Source organism: Oxyura jamaicensis, chromosome 14 (assembly GCF_011077185.1).
Source record: "Oxyura jamaicensis isolate SHBP4307 breed ruddy duck chromosome 14, BPBGC_Ojam_1.0, whole genome shotgun sequence".
Lineage (NCBI taxonomy): Eukaryota > Metazoa > Chordata > Aves > Anseriformes > Anatidae > Oxyura > Oxyura jamaicensis.
Window position 1 is genome coordinate 3,382,920 of NC_048906.1, and position 21,062 is coordinate 3,403,981.

The following is a 21,062-nucleotide window of genomic DNA, read 5'->3' on the forward strand; positions in this document are numbered from 1 at the left end:
TCTTCCAGGGTGCCGAGGGGTACAAAGCAGCAGACCTGAGGAAAAAAAAAAAATACACGTAGGGGAGTTACTGCAGCCACTGTGCACAGAACCACAGCTCAGAGGGTGCACACACCCCCCTTTGAAAGGAAATTCCCCCTTTTTTACAAGGATCCCTTCCCACATTTATTTCTTCTCCACCTCAGAAGAGAGTGGAAGGAGTGGAAGGTGTTTTTAAAGCAGACCCACCTGTTGCAATAGCTAAGCTGACTTCTTCACTTTTCCTCCTGCAATAAGAGACCACAGGAAACTTGCTCATCTCTAACCCTGGAGCCTTTGATGCAAGCCATGCTCTTAAGGAGGCTACCGGGAGTTCGTACTTCTGTCAGAGCGATCAGTCAAGGCAAGGGAAAGCTGAACACACAAAAAAGTGCCAGGACCACAGAGGTTTAGTGGAGAAAAAGAAATAACAGCCCTCACAATTCTGCAATGGTCAAAAAAAAGAGCAGCAATGCCACGTGTGGCTAGACGAGGATATTTCAGGGCCTTCTGCTGTAGCTAATACACTCATTATTGCTGCAGATCTGCCACTAGTTTAAAATTCATCCAGCAGACAGAAGGGACTTAAGGAACAAGCAATGTCAGGGCTCGCAAAGTAGCTGCCCAGCAGTCTGGGGCTCACCACAGAAAGATGAAGCAGTTGCATTTCTTCCCCTCTGCCTTGCCAAGGCAACTGTATATTGTTGCTATAAATAGAGATGCTCTGGATCCCGGCTTCTTTTAACCTTGGAGGGAGGCGACTCACCCACTGTACCAGCAAGAGGCCAAGGCTTTAAACAGCGCTGTTGCCACCTAGAAAAGCCTTGATGCCACAGAAATTCCTCTAACCTGTATGGGTGGTAAAAGGATTGTTCCGGACTCCTCGCAAACGCCACTTGCCCAGCACGTGCACAGCTGGGACGCACGCCCTGCTGACAGAAAACCCGCATCAGCACAAAAAGGCAAGTCGGAGCCTTTGCCAGGAAGGCCTGCTGCAGCCTGGAGGCGGGGGGAGCTCACCCCGCCTGCTGTTGCAATTTGAAGAGATAAAGATAGAACTGAAGTTGGTTTCTGACCTCATGAGACTACCTCCCAAGGTCAGTGCCTCAGCTGCAGAGGTCAGGCTGCAGCTGCCATGTACAGGCGAGCAGTACACCTGTAGGCAGACAGGTTTTATTGCAGGGCTTCGCTGTTGTATTCAGATCATAACCCTTGAAGCTGTGCCAAGCTGGCCTTCTAAATGTAAGCCACACCTATTTTCCATCTGGTCGGAAGAGATTATGGAAAGCAAGCCCCGTCTTTAAAAATTAACTGGCAGATCTTGCGAAACGGTCAATACTTTCCATTCGAAGAACAAGATTTTGACAGCTTTGAGTTAAAAGTTGAATTCATGCAGAAGATTGAATTCTAGCATTTCAGATAGCACAGCTAAAAGACACAACCACCTGGATGCCTTGCAGCAGCAGGCGGCTCCAGAAGTCTGTGCTCCAAGCCAGACCAGTGGAATCACACAGTAAGAGCACAGCTGTCCAAGTGCCACTGGAAGTAAAAGAGGCAAAAGGTAAGAGACTCGACTCCCACCTCGGCAGTTCTCAGCTGTGTGTGCTCCAACACATTTCAATAGAGATGGATCCACATTGTGAAGAACTTGTGCAGTAACTGAGCAGTGTTTTGAGCTGGAAACGGTGTTATCTCCCTTTTGCAAAGAAGCTGGAAGATGGCAGGGCAGCAGAGGATTTGGGCGCTGCTAGCCCCCAGCATCAATATTTGTGCAGTTACCAAAGCAGATAGAAATACTGGGGTAACTGGTACGCCCTCTTCCAGGAAACACAACTAGTCAAGCAAGAGGAAAAGCAACAAACACTACAGCCTTTCCTCCAGCAGACAGCTGTGAGGTAACGTGGACGCTGCTGCCATGTGCGACGGACAAGAGGAGTAGCAGGTCTGTATGTCAGCACACATACAGCGTTATCAGCACTGGAGATCTCGCAGCAAAGCTTCCATCCCCTGGAAGCACACTGTAAAAGGGAGCTATGTTAACAGTAACGAGAGAGCAAAATCATTTGAAATTCTCATCCTTTAATGGTCAATGATAACTTCCGGCTGGTTCTGTGTAATACAATTAAACAATATACTTAAATGTTTCAAAAAAAAAAAAAAAAAGAAGCTCTCACACCCCCCTCTTTCCATAGCTTGCTTTCATCAGCACTCCACTGCTGGACTGGACTCCCATGGCCTAACATACATCTCTCATTTCACCACACATCCAAATCTTTAAGTGTAACGAAGAACTGAAAAACCTTGGTGCACCAGTGATGTGTTATTTTAAAAATAACAGCTCTATTAAACCACCTCCTTCCCAGTCTCCACTGCTTCTCAAAGAGGAAAAACAAAATGTTACTGTGGGAGTCTTAATACGCTTGTCTTTGTAGGTTTCTCTCTTCCCTGCTGAAGTCATACGGCATAGAGTTCATAGATCTTCTTTACACAGTACACCAGGGCAGCGAGTGCTATCGTGTTATGCAGTCTCTTTCTGTGCAGGTCGTCCTTCCTCACCAGCACCACCGGGGTGGAGGAGGTGAGCGTATGCAGGGGCAGGCGGGAAAGTTTATAGGCGTCGTACTCTACTTGGTACTTGCAACAGGGATCAAATTGCCAAGAGATACCATAAAGGGTGCAGCAAGCCATGCTCAGCACACCAGCGGGCAAGGAGATGTAGTGAGAATAATCTACTGGAAGTGCCAGAGGGGTGAAGAGACAGGTGGTGCCCGCTAACACGGCGGTCTTGTGCAGGCAGTTCCCCACAGTGATCCAGCGGGCCGTCTCGTCCCCAATGCGAGTGGGCTCTATCACTATGTATTTGTACTGCGCTTCCAGGGCCTGCTCCAGCTCATACTCAAACTGGTCCTGAGCGTTCTCTCCGTTGTAGATCTCATGCACGATGTAGCAGTCCGTGGAGGACAAGGTGACCCTGTTAACAGGAAACACAGGATTAAAACCACGGAGCTAAAAGACAGACTTTTCACCCACCCAGCTGCAAGGGAAAAATGCCTGAAGTCAGGGCAGCCCCTCAAGGTCACCCTGTCACTGCCTCTGCTCAACAACAAGCAGCTTTTCCAAATCAAGATCAATTTCACTCAGCTAATTATGCTTTTCATCTATGAAGTCATCCCAAATTGAGGCAATTTATTTTTCCTTACATCTCCCTAACTAAGGAACTAAGGACATTCTGAGAAAACAGGATCTTGACAGCAGTCCTGAGACGGTTCCTCGCCCTGAAACCTCAGCAGGTTTTCTAGAGATGCTGGAACCCTAGTGACCACGCTGGAGCAATTAACAAACCGCACAGACTCAAGGAGCTTTCCCAAGAAATTAAGACTAGCAACTCATTTATCAAGAGGGCGAGTTGCACTGGAAGATTTTGAGAGGCAGCAACTTCATTTGAAGACGATGGCTTTCTCCCCACAACCACCCCCTCCTTGCCACCAGCGCAGCTTGTTGTTTAGTCCTTCACAAATCCAGCCTGCAGACACGAGAATAGCTGAGAAACGTGGCTGGAAGTGAAGGTGAAAAGGGCAGCAGAGCAGTCACTGTGTTACAGAATGATTCATTCCCTCTGATCAAACAGGAAGCAGCAAGCAAGCAAAGATTTTTTTAAAATCCAAGGTAAGTTTTAACCAAGAAGAAAGAGATGCTTGCTTTACCCCAGAATAGGCTCCCTGCTGACAGTGGACTCGCAAGGCTCATACATCCCTCCTCCATTTGAGTACCAGCTCCTAGCTACCTAAAGAATCACATCAATTTCTTTCTTCCACCTTCTTCATGCACTCACCTTTGCTGCAGCTAGGCTAATGCAACAGACAGCTAAGAAATAAGGTCGGCCATTTACCTGCGCCGAGAAAGGGTAAAAACCGATCTGCTGGAACAAAGCAAAATCCTCCCTTCTAAGGGGAAGAAATAACTATTTGACATACTTGTGCTTAACCAGAACAAAACGGAGCACGTGGCCTCTCAAGGATAAAAATATCTAGCAGATTCCTTTAGCAGGAGAAGAACAAACTGCGCACATATTTGACCTAATCACAGCAGACAAAACAACCTCATCCCAACGGTGTTTAGACCGTCCTGATGTTGGGAGGCAAGAGGCTGCTGAAACGGAGAATGCATCTAGTACTTTCTGCTCCATTAGTACAACGGCACTTGTGTGCATGCACTGGAAAATAAGGGAGAGAAAATACACATTTGCAAGCTGCCGCGTTACCAGCCGTTACCCTGAACGTGCAGCTCTGTTCGTGCTGCAGAGGGGATCGTGCAGTGACCATCTGTAATCAAGAATATTGTTAAATTACAAGCTGTTGCCAGAAGTGGCTGCTGTTGTGAACAGTGGCAAACGCGTCAAACAGCAGGAAATAGGACGCACCAGCTTCTCCCAAAGCAGAATAATAAGCGGTTTCCACAAGGCTCTGGCTGCTACTTAGAAAAGCTACAGGGAAAACGCCACTTAAACTAGTTACTGGTTCTCTGCGGCGCGCTTCTCCCTTGGCCTGTTCACAGGTAGAAGGGGAAAGAAAAATCCACCTGAATGCTGTGCATGCCAGGGACTTCCTTAAGCCATCATCTTGTCCAACACTGTTTGGAAAATCACCTACAAGTCTTCGTCTGATTTTTAAGGCAGCCCTTTCAAGAGAAGGCTGGATTCTGTAGAGGATTAACTCTTTCAGCACAGGACGCGGTAAGCTCTGCTGTTCTGTAGTGAATTGGCAAGTATTTAAAGATTAAAGGACAGCACCGATACAGAAGGTTAACGGCACACTGCACCTCTAACATAGCGAAGTATCAGCTCGCATTAAGAGTTTCTGTAAGGCAGGATTAGTTAACCAGGATTGCACCAGTGCGTTAAGGACACAGCTGGTAAAGGTTTCTGCCAAGGATTTTTTCCTGACCAGAACCATGCCAAGTGCAGCTTCAGCCCAGTGAAAAATCCCAGTTTCATTTCAGAAGATAACCCTGAGACTCCCGTAAAATTACACCAGTGACTACCTGAGACCACTTGGAAAGGTCCGAGGACTTCAGGGAAAAGCTATGGCTTTCAGCTGGAGGCAGACCCAGCGCTAACACAACCCTCCAGACAAAACCAGTACTTCCTACTACACAGCACCTCCAGCTTTCTGTAACACCTAGGAACGTGCAGCAAGGCTCTGCAAAACAGAAGCAGTTTCCAAGTTTTAGCAGTCTGCCCTCCTAAACGTGCTGTTTTTCCAAATTAGTCCCGTAATATGGGGCCACATCTGTCACAGAGCTGCAGTTGCAGCAGGCTGATTGGACAACCCCATTAGCAAAGGACAAAGAATTAAAAAGCAGTTGCTCAAACAACAGGACAAGGAGTCAGCAATGCAAGCAGAGAGCCACCACTGCTGTAACAGCAGTAGGATGAGTTAACTGCCATGTTTCAGTCCGCACAAGAACTGGCTACCTCTGGAGGAAGGAAAGCAGAGAACCCGATGCAGCTGAGATGCACGGGCTGAGCAAGGGCCTGAGCAGCTTTCAGACCCTGCTGATGTGCAGAGCAGGACCAGGGACCTCAAACCGCACCATCAGTCTCCTGACGCAGCCTTTCCATCGAGCACAGCAGCTGCCCATGAACAAATCCAACCAAAGCCAGCGGATTTGCTCAGACACTGGAGGCTTTAGAAGTTGCCTTTTGGTGCTCATCATGCCACCCTCCAAAGCAATGACAAAAATGCAGAACTACGCCATCAATTACGAGCTGGCACCCACCAGTTGTGAAGTGCTGCTCGTTTTATCTAACTCCATTTTACTTATGAGATTGGTAAATAACCAGCGTGAGAGAGGATCTAGCTCCAGAAGTCATAAAACGGTGCCGCACGTCCCGAAGCCCAGCGTGCTATTTACCAGACAGAAAAGCAGTCGATGATTGTATGCAATCAAATGGTTTTCCAGGACCTGCCTCCCCATCTCAAAAAATAAAAAAAAAAATAAGTTTAAAGTTGTACAACAGGTCCGTAAGAACAGTTCTGGATCTTATATCCAGATAGTTTACTCTACTACAGATCACAATTTCTCAAAAACAGAATGTATGAAGAGCCTTACTCCTGGTGCCAACCGCACGCATACACGGGGAAAGGTGACAGCACCCCGAACGATTCAGCACAGCGAGATGAAACTCATTTAAAATCACGGACATAAACTTTTGGTATGGCCAAAGTTCGCAATAAGGAATCGGTTGTTAACAGAGCTGCTACCAGGAGGGACCGAAGTGTCTTAGCTATAGGGCAAGCTTCAGATTCCCCGGGATTATCTTCCTAACATGGGAAGATCAGAGAGTGCCCGCAGAGGGGTACTGCAGCTGGCTGAGCAGCAGCAACTCCAGCAGGGCCCCCCCTCAGGGCAGCTCTGTTTGGCTGCCTCCTGAGAACAGCAGCCCGTCTGCTAAGTGCAACTTTCACTTGGAGAATCTTGATGAAGACATAAATACCCGGCTAAGGAGGAGGCACTCCTGCCACTCGCTGTGCGAAGACCTGAAGTTGTGCCAGGTGCCAGCTGGCAGGGAGAGGACCAAGTGCTAAAAACAGGGCACACGGCAGCAGCCTGGAAGAAATCCCAGCATCCTCCCACCCCTGTGTGCTGGGAGGGCAGAACGACTGAGCCTCGGGAACGTGCTGCTGCTCTCCACCTAATGGTGCTCCTCAACCCGCCCCAAATACTTCTGGGTAGGGTTTCAAGGCTGCCAACCACTTCAGCTCTGCAGAGCGTCCGGGGTCAGGACCAGAAACCATCTCGATCTCCACGCAAAGTATTTTGTGTTTTTTTTAATGGATGTTCCTGACAACGGCGTTGCTCACTGCGCCAAACATACACTGGGATGAGCTATAAATGAAGACAAACCAGTCTGATTAGTGCTTAAAAAAATAAGCGGGGAGAGGCTTGCAGTTGTGTGATAACACCCGTCACGAGCAGCACACACAAAACCCAGCGCAGCCATGCCTCGGAGGGCCTTAACGCTGGCTGCGTGGGTTAACTGCAGAAAAAGCACCCTACAGATGGCCAAAGCGCGGCCTCTGGGGTCATCGTTAGCATCCCAACCAAGCCCGAGTAAGTCAAAACAGTTGAGGGAAGTCAAATTCCAACACCACCACGCTCAACTTCCCTCCTCCCACCTAAATCCTTCTGAGAAGGTCAGGATTAAAAATGAGACGTGGTCTGCCTGTGGTTGGGTATTTCCTCTGAGGATTCAGAGTTTAACAGGTGTGTTTTTCTACTCAGGGCAGCTCTGGAATATGGCACATCCAAGCTCAAACACCCGAACAGCTGCCTCTCTACCAAACCTCTGCAGGATCTACCGCTGCCAGGCCCACGGCTTCAGGGAGGCCGTTTTAACAGGCTGCCTACGGCTGCACTGAAGCTGAGGAGAACACAAAAAGCACAGCAGTAAAGCAAGACCTCCCCTCAAAAGATGGGCCTTAAACACAAATAGACAGGGGAACACAGGTGAGATCTTCAAGCTGCCTCGGCAAAGGAAGGCAATCGTAAGGAAAACCTGACCAAGCCCTACCGAAAAACCCTCCAGCCACCAGAGCTAAAAAGAAACATCAATTTTAGGTCAACTAATGATTAGCTAGGCTAATGGAAACAGGTCAATCATTGCTGTGAGCAAACAGAGTACCAGAAATCCGAGCAGTGCAGGTAGCAAGAGGAGAGAGACCTCTTTAAGGGTGCGGAGAAGCCAATACAAGGAGCAGCGATGGCACGAGAGCTCTTCTTTCTGCAGTTTGTCAGAACATCTCCCCGGGGAACAAACGGCATTCTGTCTTGTGTTCTGGCGGTCATCGTGCTGAATTTCATACAGAAGCCCCGAGTACAATTCAGTGCCTGTTCTGCATTAGAAGCTGTTTTGGTCTACAGATTAACAATTCCCTTTAGACAGTCTCCATTAAAGAGTCTATCCAGCATGCAGAAAAACAAATATTTAGTTGCTTCTCCTTTTTTTTTTTCCTAAACTTTATTTTTTTCCACCACCCGAGAGCCAGCTGGAGTTCACAGCCAGCATCCTTTGAAATTAAGGTCCTTACGTTTCAGTTGTGTTGAGGAAAGCAGTTTTCGACCAACTACAGACCCCCTTGCATCAATGAAGTCATTTATGAAGGGAGAGAGCCTCCACAGACGGTCACTGGGCTTTTATTTTATCAAAGAGAAAGCTGGTCAAGTCTAATAGCAGACAGTACTTTATTCACTACCAAATCTCGACGCCACCTCCCAGCACACCGAGGTCTTTACAGCCTAGCTGGCTGACAACTCTAAAAATACCTTGAAGCAGCTCGTTTCGGAGGGAAGCTGGATTAGCGCATTCAGTTCAAAGGAACGCGTCTTTGGGCAGGAATCCTGCCCGATGTAGGAAAACTGTGCTCATTTTATAAAAAGCCCACGTCACCAGCTGATGACATCAGGCCTGCCAGCCCCACCGTTCCCACAACTTGCACTGCCAGCAGCCAAACGAGCCTGGTAGGTGTGATTTACAATTAGCCACCGATCGAGAGGCCCAGTCATGCGCATCTCCAGGTCTGCAGCTGCGAGGAAGGAGCGCTGCCTGGCTGACATCACCCGGCACCAGGTCACAGCAGGATCCGCACGGGGTGACACCGAACAGAACCACCGTCCTCTGACTGGGGTTGTGAAACGCCGCTCGGTGGTGTAACAGTCATGCAGATCACCTGCTGCCCTCCTGTGCTTTCTTACGCTTCGCTACATGCTTCTCGGTGTAAAAGGGAAAGAATAAATGCTGAATGCTGATGAGGGAGCTCATGTTTATGAACAAGCGGTTTTGATCATAAGATCAAGAGTAATCAGAGCTTAAAAATCCCCACAAACTACAATTACGTGCTACAATTAGATTACTGCATAGCTCGCAGATTAGCTTACAAGGTAACAACTCACTTTTAAGTCTGCATCAGTTTTCATCCAGGCAGAATAATTTTCACTGAAGGCGAGTGCTCTTTTCCATATTTTTTCTTCACTTCTCTTGAGAGCGCAGCGCTACAACGTGAGAACTCCTCGCCTCATGCGCTCAGCGCTGGGGCAGGTGCCAGCAGCGGGTGCAGTTTTACCACTATGCCACCGAGCCCTGAGGTATTCTGAGCTGTTTATACAAACGACGCTGATGTAGTAATTCCATCAGCTCTTCCAATTCAATTGCCTTTAGATCCCCTCAGCACAGGCAGCATTTGTGTTTCACATCAGCACCAGAAGGTTAAGGGCTACCTGCGACTCCCCCGGGCTACGTAGGTTCAGCACCACCAAATACAGTCCTCTTGGATTACAGCAAGGGAGCAAAACGAGGCAAAACCCACCACAAAAAATAAAATCAAAGGGATATCACGGTCTCTAAATAAGGCGGCAGGACAAAAGAAAACATCTCACAATGAAAACGCAGCTGCTCGCAGCAGCTGCTGGTTACATCAGTCAGCCCTAGGGCGAAACGGGGGGAAAATGCCAACGTCAGGAAACACGGGATTTAGCCAGGCGTTTTAAGCAGGTAAAGAACCACGCGCACAGACTTCAGAACAGCTCAGCACGGTTTCCCCCCGTCCTTTTCCCCCCGTCCTTAAAGCTAAGATCTCCGCTCTCCCACAGATACCCCCTGGGCAGTCCCAGCCTGTCCTTGCAGCCCCTGGGTGTTGCGGGAGCCAAAGAACCCCGAGCCGCCGACCCCACGGAGCTCGACACCGCAGCCCGGGCGGCCACCCCCGCCAGGAGGTCACCCTGGAGGAGCCGCCGGTGCCCTCCCCGCCTCTAAAAATAGCCTCGCCAGGAGCCTCCCGGGGGCCGGCCGGCCCTACCCGGCCCTGCCTCCTCCGCCCCGGCCCCCGGCCCCGCGCTGCCCACGCGGGAACAGCCGCGGCCGCCGCCGTCCCTTAACGGGCCCGGTCCTCGGGGCTTCCCCGGGCCTCGGGGCCTCCCCTTGAAGGCCCGCTGCCGGTCCCCGGGGCACCAAACCGCCCCCCCCCCCCGCCCCTTCCCCCGCTCCGGGCTCCCCTCAGCGGGGCCACGGCCCCCCGCCGGCCTGGCCCCGCTCCCCTCAGCGCGGCCCCCGCCCTTGCCGCGGGGTCGCGGGGAGCCCCGAGGGCCGCAGCCCGCTCCCCGCCGCCTCCTCGCCCCCCGAGGAGCCCCGGCCGCCCCCCGTGCCCCCGCCCGGTCCCGGCCTCACCTCTCCCGGCCGCCGCCGCCGCTGTTGGTGCCGCCGGGGCCGCCGCGCCTCCTTCCCCACGCCGCCATCTTGGAGACACTCGGCTCGCAAATGTCTCCGCCAAAGGGCCGCGGGCCCGCCGCGCTGCCCGACGGGAAATGTAGTGCGCGGGGAGAGCGCCGGAACCACTCAGCGAGCGCGGGGGTCAAGGGGTGAGGACTACGAGTCCCACAGTGCCTCGCGGCATCGAGAGGCAGCTGCGGGGGATTCTGGGATTTGTAGTCCTCTCAGCGGGTGGAGGGGCCCGGCCTGCCCCGCGGCCCCGCCATGAGGGCGGCGGCGGGCTGAGGGTGCCGGGGCGGGGAGGGGGCGTCGTGTGCCCCTTGCTGCTCGTGGGGGAGAGAGAAGGGCCAGGGGAGCCGTGCTAACCCTCAGCTGAACTCCCTGGGGACGGGATGGCGTTTTGGGGGCTAAATGGAGCTCATTTTGTGCCGCCACCAACACGTCCCCCTGAGGTGGGGTAGCCAAACGAGCCAGTTCGTAGCCAAACACCTCACTGGAAAACAGAACACATTTGTTGGTCACCCCACACACCTGCCCTGAGCCTGAGGGCTGCCCAAGCAGAGCTGGGACCTGGCACACACGCACGGCCACGACCTAATCCCAAAGCCTCCCCCAGGACCCCCCCGTGCCTCCCGCGGCTCTCCCAGCCCTGCGTCTCCTGCCAGGAGCGGAGCGTTTTCCTAGGAAACCTGTCCTCTGTCAGTCCTCCCTCTGTCCTCCCTCTGTCCTCCCTCAGCAAACTGCAGCTCCCCTGCCCCACAGCCTGCCCTGTCCCGCAGGGACGCCCTCCTCCAGCCCCTGCTCCCCCAGCAGCCCCCAGCCCCGCGGGTTCCCCTCCCGTCCCCCATCCATTTCCAACGCCCTCCTCTTGCTGTTTTCTCCCCGGGGAGCTACCAAGCCTCCGAGGAGAAGGGGAAGGGAGCACATCCACGGGGATGTACGTCTGAAATGACTGACGGGGCGTTTCAGAAGAACGGCGTTGTCTGTGCAACTCCCCTTCCTTGAAAATTCCTCTTTTTGACAGCATTATTTCCGAGTGAGGTAATGTAACCAAAGAGAACGGCCCCGTAGCTGCCTGCAGCTCCCCAGGCACCGCGAGGCCGTGCTCGTAGGCTGTCCCGCGCCTCGGCTTTCTCGGCCGTGATTTGGGGTTCTGCTTTGTCGGCGGAGGTAAATAACGCCTTTGCACGAGCGAGAAGTGCTTGGGAAAGGCTCCCAGCCTGGCAGAGCGTGCAGCCGGGCGGCAGCATTGCTGGGGCAGGCCGGAGCGTTGGACTTTGTGGAATGTGGAATGTAAACAGAGCGTGTTACTAGCAACAGCCCCGCTCCGTGCTATAACCCAAATCCACCGCGCTGTCTCTTGGGAGGAGCAAAAACCCCAAACTCGTTGCCTGCTCATATTGCAGCCCGGGGGCCTCGTGTCACTTGTCACACCGGGTCAAATCAGAACTGGAAATCGGCTGCGCCCCTTCTGCCCACCACCACCCGTAGGATTTTCAGCTACTGCCATTCCAACCTCAGCCTCTGAGGCTTGCCCCCATGTTCAGGAGGTAAACACGCTGGCCGAGAGCCCGAGGGCGATCGCTCGGGCTGTGCTCCCTGCCTGCGGAGTGCTGGGCCCCGCAGGGAAGCGCCTGGTGTTCCTCTGAGTCACCTGCCCGCCCGCCTTGCTCCACACGAGCACGGCAGGGAAGGACTCCACTAACCGGCTATTTAAATGTTTCATGCCTTCATGTTTTCAAACATCTTCCACAGATGAACACAAGCGGTTAGTGCCAGGTGGGGAGAGGCTGCGCTTGCAGGATTGCTCCCGAGGGCTGTTTGGACTGGAGTCTTGAGGCAGGACTGCTTCGTGTGAGCAGGGGAGGATCGGTTGTGATCCCGCTCACGACAGCTCCATGCAGTTATCGCAGTCAGGCAGCCTTAAGACCCGAAATAAAAGCCAACAGCCTCAGCTCCCGCCTTCCTGTTCATGTGTGGTGGGAGCAGGCAGCAGGAGGGTGGCTGCTGAGTACACCCCTGTGCACTGCAGCGAGCCTCCCATCTGCCAGCTTCTGCCTCCTCTCCAAGCCGCAGACGCGCACAGCAGTTACTTGCCTAGAGATCTGGAGCCGGATGCATTAGAGGACTCGTTTTTTGGGGAAAAAGATGAGAAAAGATTTACGTAGAAAATGAATAATCGTCATCAGCAAGGCAGCAGCAATCACACTGGACACAGGCTGGAAAACAGATCTGTCTGACGAGACCTGTGCAACAGGCTCTGCCGAGGTGACCCAGCCCAGCGGGGACAGAGCCAGGGATGCCTGAGGTCCCCGGGTCACCTCCTCCTGCCCCCTGCAAGCAGCGCCCAGCAAACCACTGCAGCTCAGTTAAGCCACACTTTTTATTGTACTGTATTCCATGCAATATGTTCACGTTTTATAGTATGAGAGAGGAGGGATAAAGATAAATGTTAGACAAACAAAAGCAGAAAGGTCGTTTGTAACAGGTCCTGAGAAGGAAAGGCACATCGTAACCACCCAATTCAACAGAACAGAAACCTCGGACAGAGGAAGACAACGCTGGGAAGGGGATGAGGGAGGGGGTGTTTCAAGTTGGGCGAGGTGGAAGCGGGTTTGACAGCGATTTGTGTTTCCCCACCCATGAAAGTCTATAGTTCAAACGGGCTCGGGGACCTCACTGTTCAACCAAACCACTTCCACGCTCCTGTCGCCGGAGAGAGTCCAGGATCCCAGCTCCTCCAGGCTCGGTCAGCACCAAGGGGCAGCGCAGGGAGCTCCCTCCCATAGGGATGAGCCTCACGGGAGCGCAGGGGACGGCGGCGTCGCTGGTGACCGGTGGGTATTGCTATTCGCCGACCCCAAACGCCACGGGGCTGGGGCAGGAGGATGGGTACAGCAGTGAAACAGTTGGCACGGAAACCGGCACATCTCCGTCGGGTCGGACACCGGAGAGATTGTAGCACCTCGAAGGGACGCAGCAGCAAATCCACGTCCTGTGCCTGATTTAAGGCAGCGATTGCCACTTGTGATCCAGCACCAGGAAGCACGAGGGTCCTGCCGGAACAGCACGAAGGGCTCCAGAGACACTGGGCCCTGTCCGTGCATCCTCCAGCGACGGGGAACTTCTGGGAACTGCCACACAGTGGGAACCAGCACAAACCCGAGGCCAAGGCTCGTGCTATTGCTCCTAGGAGACACCCAGGCACAGATCTCTTTGAGCACCCAGCCCTGCTGCAACGCAGATGCAACGGTGACTTGGCTTGGCTTGCAGGAGACGGCTCAGCTCTGCTTTGGGACCCAGAGCAGGGATGGTTCTGTCATTGCTTGGCTGAAACAGAGCCAGCCTTGCTCCTGGAGCTAGATGTCAAAGCGTGTTTTTCATGTCAAAAAGCAAACGTTTAGCAGCCCAGATATCTTCTTGGGCCCTTTTTCTTTCGTTCTTTACCCATGACCCTTTCCCAGTCCCTCTAAGCCATCCTGAAGGCTGCAGCTGGGCTGAAATAGGCAGCAAAGGGGCAGAAACACAGGGCAGAGGCAGCGCTGTGCCTGGTGCCTTTCGGCACAGCTCCCTGCCGAGGTGGGTGGTAAAAACGGGCAGGGGTCTCAGCGCTGCGGCAGGGACAGAGCTCGGGAGGTTTGACTCAAGCCTGCGTGCAGAGAGCTGCGTTACGTGGGCAGTGGGCAGCCTGCGAGCACAGGCAGGCAGCCAGGATTCACCTCGAGCCGGTGGCCTGAGGAGATCAAGACCTCCCTGGCTAACACCGGGCACGGGGTCTCCATCTCCAGCCAACCCACCCAGGAGCAAAGGCTGCGGGAGCTTTTTCCTTTGCCTCCACGGATGCTGCTCTGGCTCTGGGAGAGGGCTGAGCTGTTGCTTGGCCTGGGCTTCATTCAGTCCGTGGCACTGATTGTAAACTTTAGTCCCTGCTGAGAGATAAGCCAGGTTTGGATCTGACCTCCAGGTGAAAGGTTCTTTATCTCCTGCTGCCTGGCTGCAGCCCCCAGCTGCTGGCCGAGCAGCCCAGCCCCGGGGCCTCATGAAATCCTGAGAGCTCGGGGTGAAAACCTCTGGGGTCTAGCTCAGGGAAGCCCAAAGGAGGCAGGAGAGGTGGCAAGCAGGAGCCGAGCAGCGACCCGCTGTCACGGCGTTACCTCTACGTCCGACTGTGGCAATGCTGAGCCGTGCACGGGGTCATTGCCCGCGGAGGTAACGGTGCATGGCGAGGGCATTCCACCCCAGCACGCTGCCAGCACCCCGTGCTTGGGGCTGCGAGGAGGCCGGTGAGCAGAGGGGCAATGCCCTGCACTGGAGCTGCCTTCCAAAGGCCGTAAGGAGAAGTGAATTGCATCCACACGGAGCTGAGTGGCATCAAGCCATGGAGGTGGGACCAGATCCCAAATGCCTCACCCCCCTTGCTCTCAGGATGTGGCGTCGGCTCGGACCTGTGGGCCTGGGGCACAGACAGGTGCAGATCTGGAGATGAGGGAGATGCAGGGAGCCTTCCTCTTCAGCTGCAGGAAACCATCCTAGGGGTGCACTTCTGGGCAGGCCGTGTCCTCACCAACAGGCAGCACAGACAGAACGACAGCCCGGGACCCTGTGGGATGCCGCGTGGGGCTGTGTCCAGAAGGTCGGGCAGGAGCTGGCACCTCCAGGAGCAGCACCCACAACTCAACCACATTTCTCCCTCTGAGTGCACTGCCGGAGCCTCTGCAGATGATGCCTGCTCCCCACGCAGCTCCTCTCTCCCAGCTCAGAGGTCTCAGTGTCTCAGCATCTCCGCAGCTGGCGTGGCGAGGGCTGCCAGGCACCACCCACGCGGTCTCACCGGTGCCCCACGGGGCTCTGGGCAAGGCTCGGCGCTCAGCAGATGCTCCTGCTGCAGGACACGACCCTGCCACGGGGCCGGGGCTCCTCCAGCACCTCCCTCTGCTCCACGAGGCTTAATACACAGCATCTCCACCAGCAGCAGGAGGAAAGGGGGCTGGGACCCCACAATCCCCCCTAACCAACATCCCCCAGCAAGTTCACAGCTGTCGCCAAGCAGAGGAGAGAGGACGAGGTGCAGACGGAGTCATCCCCTGCTCCTGTGATGGAGTTTGGGGGAAAAAATCTTCCTCTTCCACCCTCTGGCTTGGGATGAAAAGCACCGGGGGGCACGCGTGCCCGGAGCGCAGCGGCCGCAGCCATGCTCACCCGTGGGCAGGGAGGAGGAGGTGGTGCCCACACTCGTGCACCACATGGACACGCTTCAAAGGAAAAAAAAAGGGAATCGTGAGTGCGGAAGGGGGATTCCTGAGACTGCAGAGAAGCGAAGGCCGCGTTGAACAGTCAGGGACAGGCGTGCTGGTGGCGGGAGCTGTCCTGCCTTAAGGCTGCAAGTGTTCCAGGTACTGCGGCAGCGGGTTCTCCTTGACGTATTTCTGAATGTACCAGCACGTCAGGTGAGCTTTCAGGTCCTCCTCCACCACAAAGTCCAGAGCTGCCTGCAACCAAGCGGAGAAGATGGGTTACAAACAGCACCCCCAGCTCACGGAAACCTCACAGACCCCCGGGACCCCCACCCGCAGCAGGCAGCCTTCACGTACCCCGTGTGCGAGGCAGGCGGAGGGAGAGGGCTGGGGGGAGCACGGCCATCCTGCTAGCAGCCCCTCAGCCCTCCCTGCACGGCTGCGAGCCCCCAAAGCAGGGCCCAAGGCAGGAAAAGGGCCCAGGAGGGCCTGGAAAAGCTTTGAGGTGAGCTTCTGGGGGGGAAGACGTTGAACCAACCCCTGAGCAAAAGCAGGGTGGGAGCGAGGGCTGTTGGCAGGGAGGAGGAAAGGGCCGAGGCTGGGCCGGATGCGCTGGAACTCACCCAGCCCCTCTCACGGCCAGAAATAGGAACGCCTGACCACCCGTTTCCATCCAGCCCGCCAGGGCACGGGGAAGGGAAGGCAGAGCAGCCCAGCTGCCCCCGGCACAGCCTCTGCAGCCCCTCGCCCCGACACTGCTGCCATGCCCAGGAGTCCAAGCACACCAAAAGAGAGGTGCCTGGAGCTGGGGGCTCCTCTTGCAAGGAGCTAACCTAGAGGAGCGGGAGAGTGCCTGCTGCAGCATCCCTCCCCTAGAACAACCCCCCTGCATCGCAGCATCCTCCCAGGTCCCCATTCCCTGCTCTCGGCTGCACCAGGGCTGGCTTAACGCATCCCTTCTGAGGGTTTGGCCACCCCCGGACGTGCTCCTTTTCCTCTGGGACCTCGCTTCACCTCCCTGTGCTGTCGGATAGCGACAGCAGATCCCCCGGGATGGCAGCGGCCGTACCTTCGCGAGGTGCTTGGCTATTCCTCTTCCTCGGTAGGCATCCGGCACCTCCGTGTGCTGCAAGTCCACGATCCGCTTCCCCACGTACTCGTAGAGCAGCACCGCCCTGTCGTGGCAACCTGGGGGGGGGGAAGCAATGAGAGAGAGGTGAGGTTTGGGATGTCCCGGGGGCACAGCGCTGCTTCCCTGTGCCTAAGCTGGGGCAGCTTAGGCTTCCTGAGCCCCTGGACGAGGGGATACAAACCAAGTGCTGATGCCAGCACAACACGTTCAGGGTAGGAAAGCAGCTGGCAGCGGAGGGGTGAGGTGCGGTGATGGGGCAGCGAGCAGAGAAATAGGAGGGGAAAGAACAGGAAAAGCTGACCCAGGTCACAGCCAGCTCCTTTCCCTCTACAGGCCTTCGTCATCATCTGTAAAGTGGGACAAGAGCTCTTGGGACTCTGTGTTCGGGACCCTGCAAGGACAGGGGGAAGACGCCGGGAGAGACGGATCCCACAAAGACAGGGGGAAGTGCACGCAGGTGTGCAAGGGTGTGCGCACATTCACACACACGCTTCGTGTTGCCACACGGACACTCCTCACACCGGTTCAGATACAGGAAGAAAGAAGTTTCACACACATGTAAATCAGAGGAGAGCTAATAATACCCCCCCGGCTTCGTCCACAGAACCCGAACTTCTGTCTTCAGCACAAAAGCAAACGTTTCATTTCTGGAGGGTTTCTGTACTTAACAGCAAGTTTCCAAAACACAAGCTTCCAACCAAAGAGCTCAATTAAAATAACGGAGGCTTTTTGTTTCCCCCGCAATGCTTACTGGAGGGTGAAGGGCCACAAGTTCACCCGCCTTCACCGCGTGCCTTGGCTGAGCTCAATCCACTTGATTTTATTGCGTTTGAGCTGACAACACCAGCCCAGTCCCCCTCCGTCCCCGTATTTGAGAGGCACTAGGAGCTTTTAGGCAGAGGCTCCGTCCTCCTACACGGGATGGAAAATTTGGCATTCCCAGCCCGAGCGTATTCCTGCCGGTCTCTACCCGCTCGTTCTTGTGCCAGCATTGTCCTTGGGAGGACATAAATCCCTCCTCTCCCTGCCACCCCCGAGTATTTACAGACAGCAGCCCTGCCCCTCTCAGCCTTTAATTCAGCAAAAAGCTCTTCTAAGCGCCTCTGCAGCCCCAGACCCCTGTGACCAACGCACAGCCAGCCCCGTGTCCCTGCCGGGGACCCTTCCCTGCCTCCCCTCCATCTCAGGGCGCAGGGTTTGGGGTGAACTGCTGGGACGGGCAGGGTGGGAAGGGGCTGAAGGAGCAGTCACCTCCTTCCTGCTGCTCAGAGCAGTGCAGATGCCATCCCACAACCCAATTTCATAGCTGCAAATCACAGGGAAAGAGGGGGAAGAGGCAGCGAGCCCGGCCCTAGCCCCAAACCAGGGGAGGGACGCAGCAGGCGCAGAGCAGGGGCCAGGAGAGGGCCGGCAGCTCGGCTCCTCCGCTGCCAAAGGCTGCCTGCAGGGTGAGCACCGAGGACAAGACATCCTGAAGAACACACGCAGCCCCAGCCACGATGACTCCACGGGTCGGCCTCACTCCCCACGGAGCGACTGGCACGGGAGGGAACCCAGCAGACCGCAGCAGGCGGCGCCGAGCGGAGACAGCGCAGCCGTCCCCGACGGGCCCCGCTGCCGGAGCGGTGCGGGGGGGCCCCGGCAGCGCGGCAGTTTCCTGTTTAGGAGCTCTCTCGAGGTCCGTGGCATGGGAAAAGCACGGTGCCAGCTTGACACAGAGCTCAACCAGCTCCCTTCCACCCCGCGGCACGCGGCGAGCACCCGCCCCGGCGGGGAGGAGAGCACCACGGCACGGAGGAGAGCACCACGGCACGACCTGCTCCGGGTTTCCTGAGCAAGCCCGAGCCAGGCAAAGCTTCCAGCAGCCAGATCCTGCCCAAAGCCGGCAGCTGGGGAAGGAACGGGAGGTTTGGGAAGCACGGCTCGCTGCGCCCACGTGCCGAACGATGGGGACCGCGCACATGAAGCCCTGGCAGCCCGGAGGAGGCAGAGCCACTCTGCAGAGAGCGCGTGGCGTCTGCCTGAGGGATGCTCTGAAATCAAAGAGGGCTCTGCTGAAAGCGCTGCGCCCCTGCCCCAAGCGGCTGCACCAGCAGGTAGCCCGACCTGCGGCTACTTTAGGGCAGGAGTCTCTTGGGGTTCCTTGTTTTGCCCCGAAACGTTGTCTAGACAAAGAAACAACCGAGGAAAACAAACGGCACCTTTATCTGACACAACCAGCCTACGATTCCCAAGGAAAGGCGCAGCTTAGACCCACGATCCTCTCCAACAAAGAGGCTGCATTGAGCGCGCTCTGGCTAGCTCGTGCTGTTAGTCACATCGGAACTGCTGACAGATCCAGCTGGGCTCCTTTCTGCCCTCCTGTCCGTGGGGACAGCGAAGCTCGGTGAGGTCTGCTTACGATCTGCTTTTCTTTCAGCTCCTCAACGCTTCTGCAGTTGGGTTGCAAAGAAAGAGGGGAAGGCGTTAGCGCGGAACAGCTGGCTGTCAGTTTTAGAAACCACGCGGAGCAGCGAGGGCCTGGAGGAAGGGGATTGCAGGGCAAGGGAGAAAACACCCAACGCGACTCGCGTTTCTCGCGTACGAGCAGGGAATCCCGCCAGGAGGCTACATGAGGGCGCGGAGGGGAAGAGGAGGAGGCGATGCTGAAATGCGGCACTTCCACAGCTACGTCACAGCTGTCGTGGTGTCTCGGGCCTGTTGTCACAGGGACTGCCTCGAGCACACCACCACAGCAAGATCCCAACCGGCACCTCCTGAAGTCGGGGCTGTGCTACCACAGCCTCACGGCACGGCAGCGAGCTGCGGGTTCGCCCCAAGGGCTGCTGCTCACCCGCAGCACAGGGCACGGCAGGTGGCAAACGTGCTCTGGGAGGGCCACGGGGGTCACAGGGAAGCCAAAATCCAAAATCCTACAGCGGCATCCACTCAGCTCCGCCGATCCTCAGCCCGCCAGGAGCAGGGCTACACTGGAAACAAGCCCCGAGCGCACAATCCCGCAGCAGGGGCTGCGTCCAGCCTCCTCCTGGGGCTCAGCAAACACCCGACGAGCACAGGGCCATCGCCTACCCTGCCTTCAGTCAGCCCAAGCAGGAACACCCCCGCACCAGGGCTCCATGACACTGCCTGGCACCAGATTCCCCCAGACAAGGGAAAGAAAAAAAAAATCCCATCCAAGCACCTGAGGAAACCTGCGGCGGATCCTCAGCCCCCAAACCCTACCTGACCCGCGGGGCAGCAGGGGGAGGTTTAACCTGGCAAACCCCGATGCAAAGGGTTTGTTTTCCCCTCTAACTTTTCTCCAGGCCCCTGTGAGCTCCTCGGGCAGCGACGCCGCAGCTCTCGCGGTGCCGGCGCCCGGGCCCTCGTTTGATCTCTGTTGCTTTGCAAGGAGCGCTCGGGGAAATGGTCCTCTCCGCACCCAGCGCGCACGTCGTCTCCTCCTTGCGTGCCCCGCCGCCGCCGAGCCTCCAGCCTGCGCTTTGTAATTAGCGGTTGAAATTAAAGAAGGGAAAAAAAAAAAAAAAAAAGGAGAAAAGCCCAGAATAACCCCAGCCAGCTCCTGTTGTTTTATCGAGAACGCCTCCCAGCGCGTGTAGGATTTCTGTGCTTTTTTTTCTTTAAGTTCTTGCAGTTTTTATTTTTTTAAACCCAAAACCCTCGGAGCTCCTGCGGGGCAGCAAAGCCTCTTTAGGGTGACAACCCCACGGGACCAAAATCCCCGAATATTTGGGATTATCCAAGGGAACGGTGCCTGGAGGAGCCTCAGCGTGCCGGAAAGCAGCACCAGCACCCCACCTGCGTGCCCCCCACCCTGTAACCAGCAGGGATTGCGGAGCCCACGGCACGGAGGGGGGCACCCACGGGGGGGCACCCACGGGGGGTGGTGGGGGGGAAGCTTTTAGGGTCAGGGGGCTTGGAGAAGGGCCTGGGGGCGGCCCAGGGGGCACGGCTGGGGGGGGAAGCGGGGGATCGAGGGGTGCCGGTGGGGGTCCCGGTGTCCGTCCCGATGCCTCCCGGTGCCCGCGGCCGCCCCTTACCGTTGAGGCGCACGGTGAACTGCCGCCGCTTCCGATCGTGCTCCACCTGGATGGGGCAGCCCTGCTCCAGGAGGCCGAGAGGTGCCGAGTGGGCCATGGCCGGGGAAGGGGGTACGCGGCGCGATAGGGCGCGATACGTCGCGATAAGTCGCGATATGACGCCCCACAGCGGGGCGCTCGGGGCCGGGCCGGGCCGGGCCGTGGCAGCAGCGCCGGGGCCGCCGCCGGCGCGCGGCCGCAGGAAGGCAGCCGGGCGCCACGTGCCCGCGCGGCAGCCAATGGGCGCGGCGCTGTTTTGTTTTGGTGCGGCCGCCCGGCGCTTAAAGGGGCAGCGGCACCGCACGGACAGCCCTGGGGGGGGGGGGGGGGGGGGG

The 21,062-nt window shown here is 56.2% G+C and overlaps 2 protein-coding genes across 2 annotated transcripts; both read right to left on the minus strand.

Annotated features, from left to right (window-relative positions):
- Positions 1–2,077: 2,077 nt before the first annotated feature.
- Positions 2,078–10,396, minus strand: TMEM11 (transmembrane protein 11). Its single transcript, XM_035339792.1, has 2 exons — positions 10,241–10,396; positions 2,078–2,989 (listed from the first exon to the last, which is right to left on the minus strand). Exons 1-2 carry the CDS (start codon positions 10,306–10,308, stop codon positions 2,473–2,475), a joined length of 585 nt encoding a protein of 194 aa, XP_035195683.1. The 5' UTR covers positions 10,309–10,396; the 3' UTR covers positions 2,078–2,472.
- Positions 10,397–12,646: 2,250 nt separating this feature from the next.
- Positions 12,647–20,857, minus strand: NATD1 (N-acetyltransferase domain containing 1). The gene is made up of 3 exons (XM_035339793.1): positions 20,689–20,857; positions 16,586–16,704; positions 12,647–15,771 (listed from the first exon to the last, which is right to left on the minus strand). The coding sequence occupies exons 1-3, from the start codon at positions 20,783–20,785 to the stop codon at positions 15,655–15,657; spliced, it is 333 nt and encodes a 110-aa protein (XP_035195684.1). The 5' UTR covers positions 20,786–20,857; the 3' UTR covers positions 12,647–15,654.
- Between the last annotated feature and the right edge of the window lie 205 nt (positions 20,858–21,062).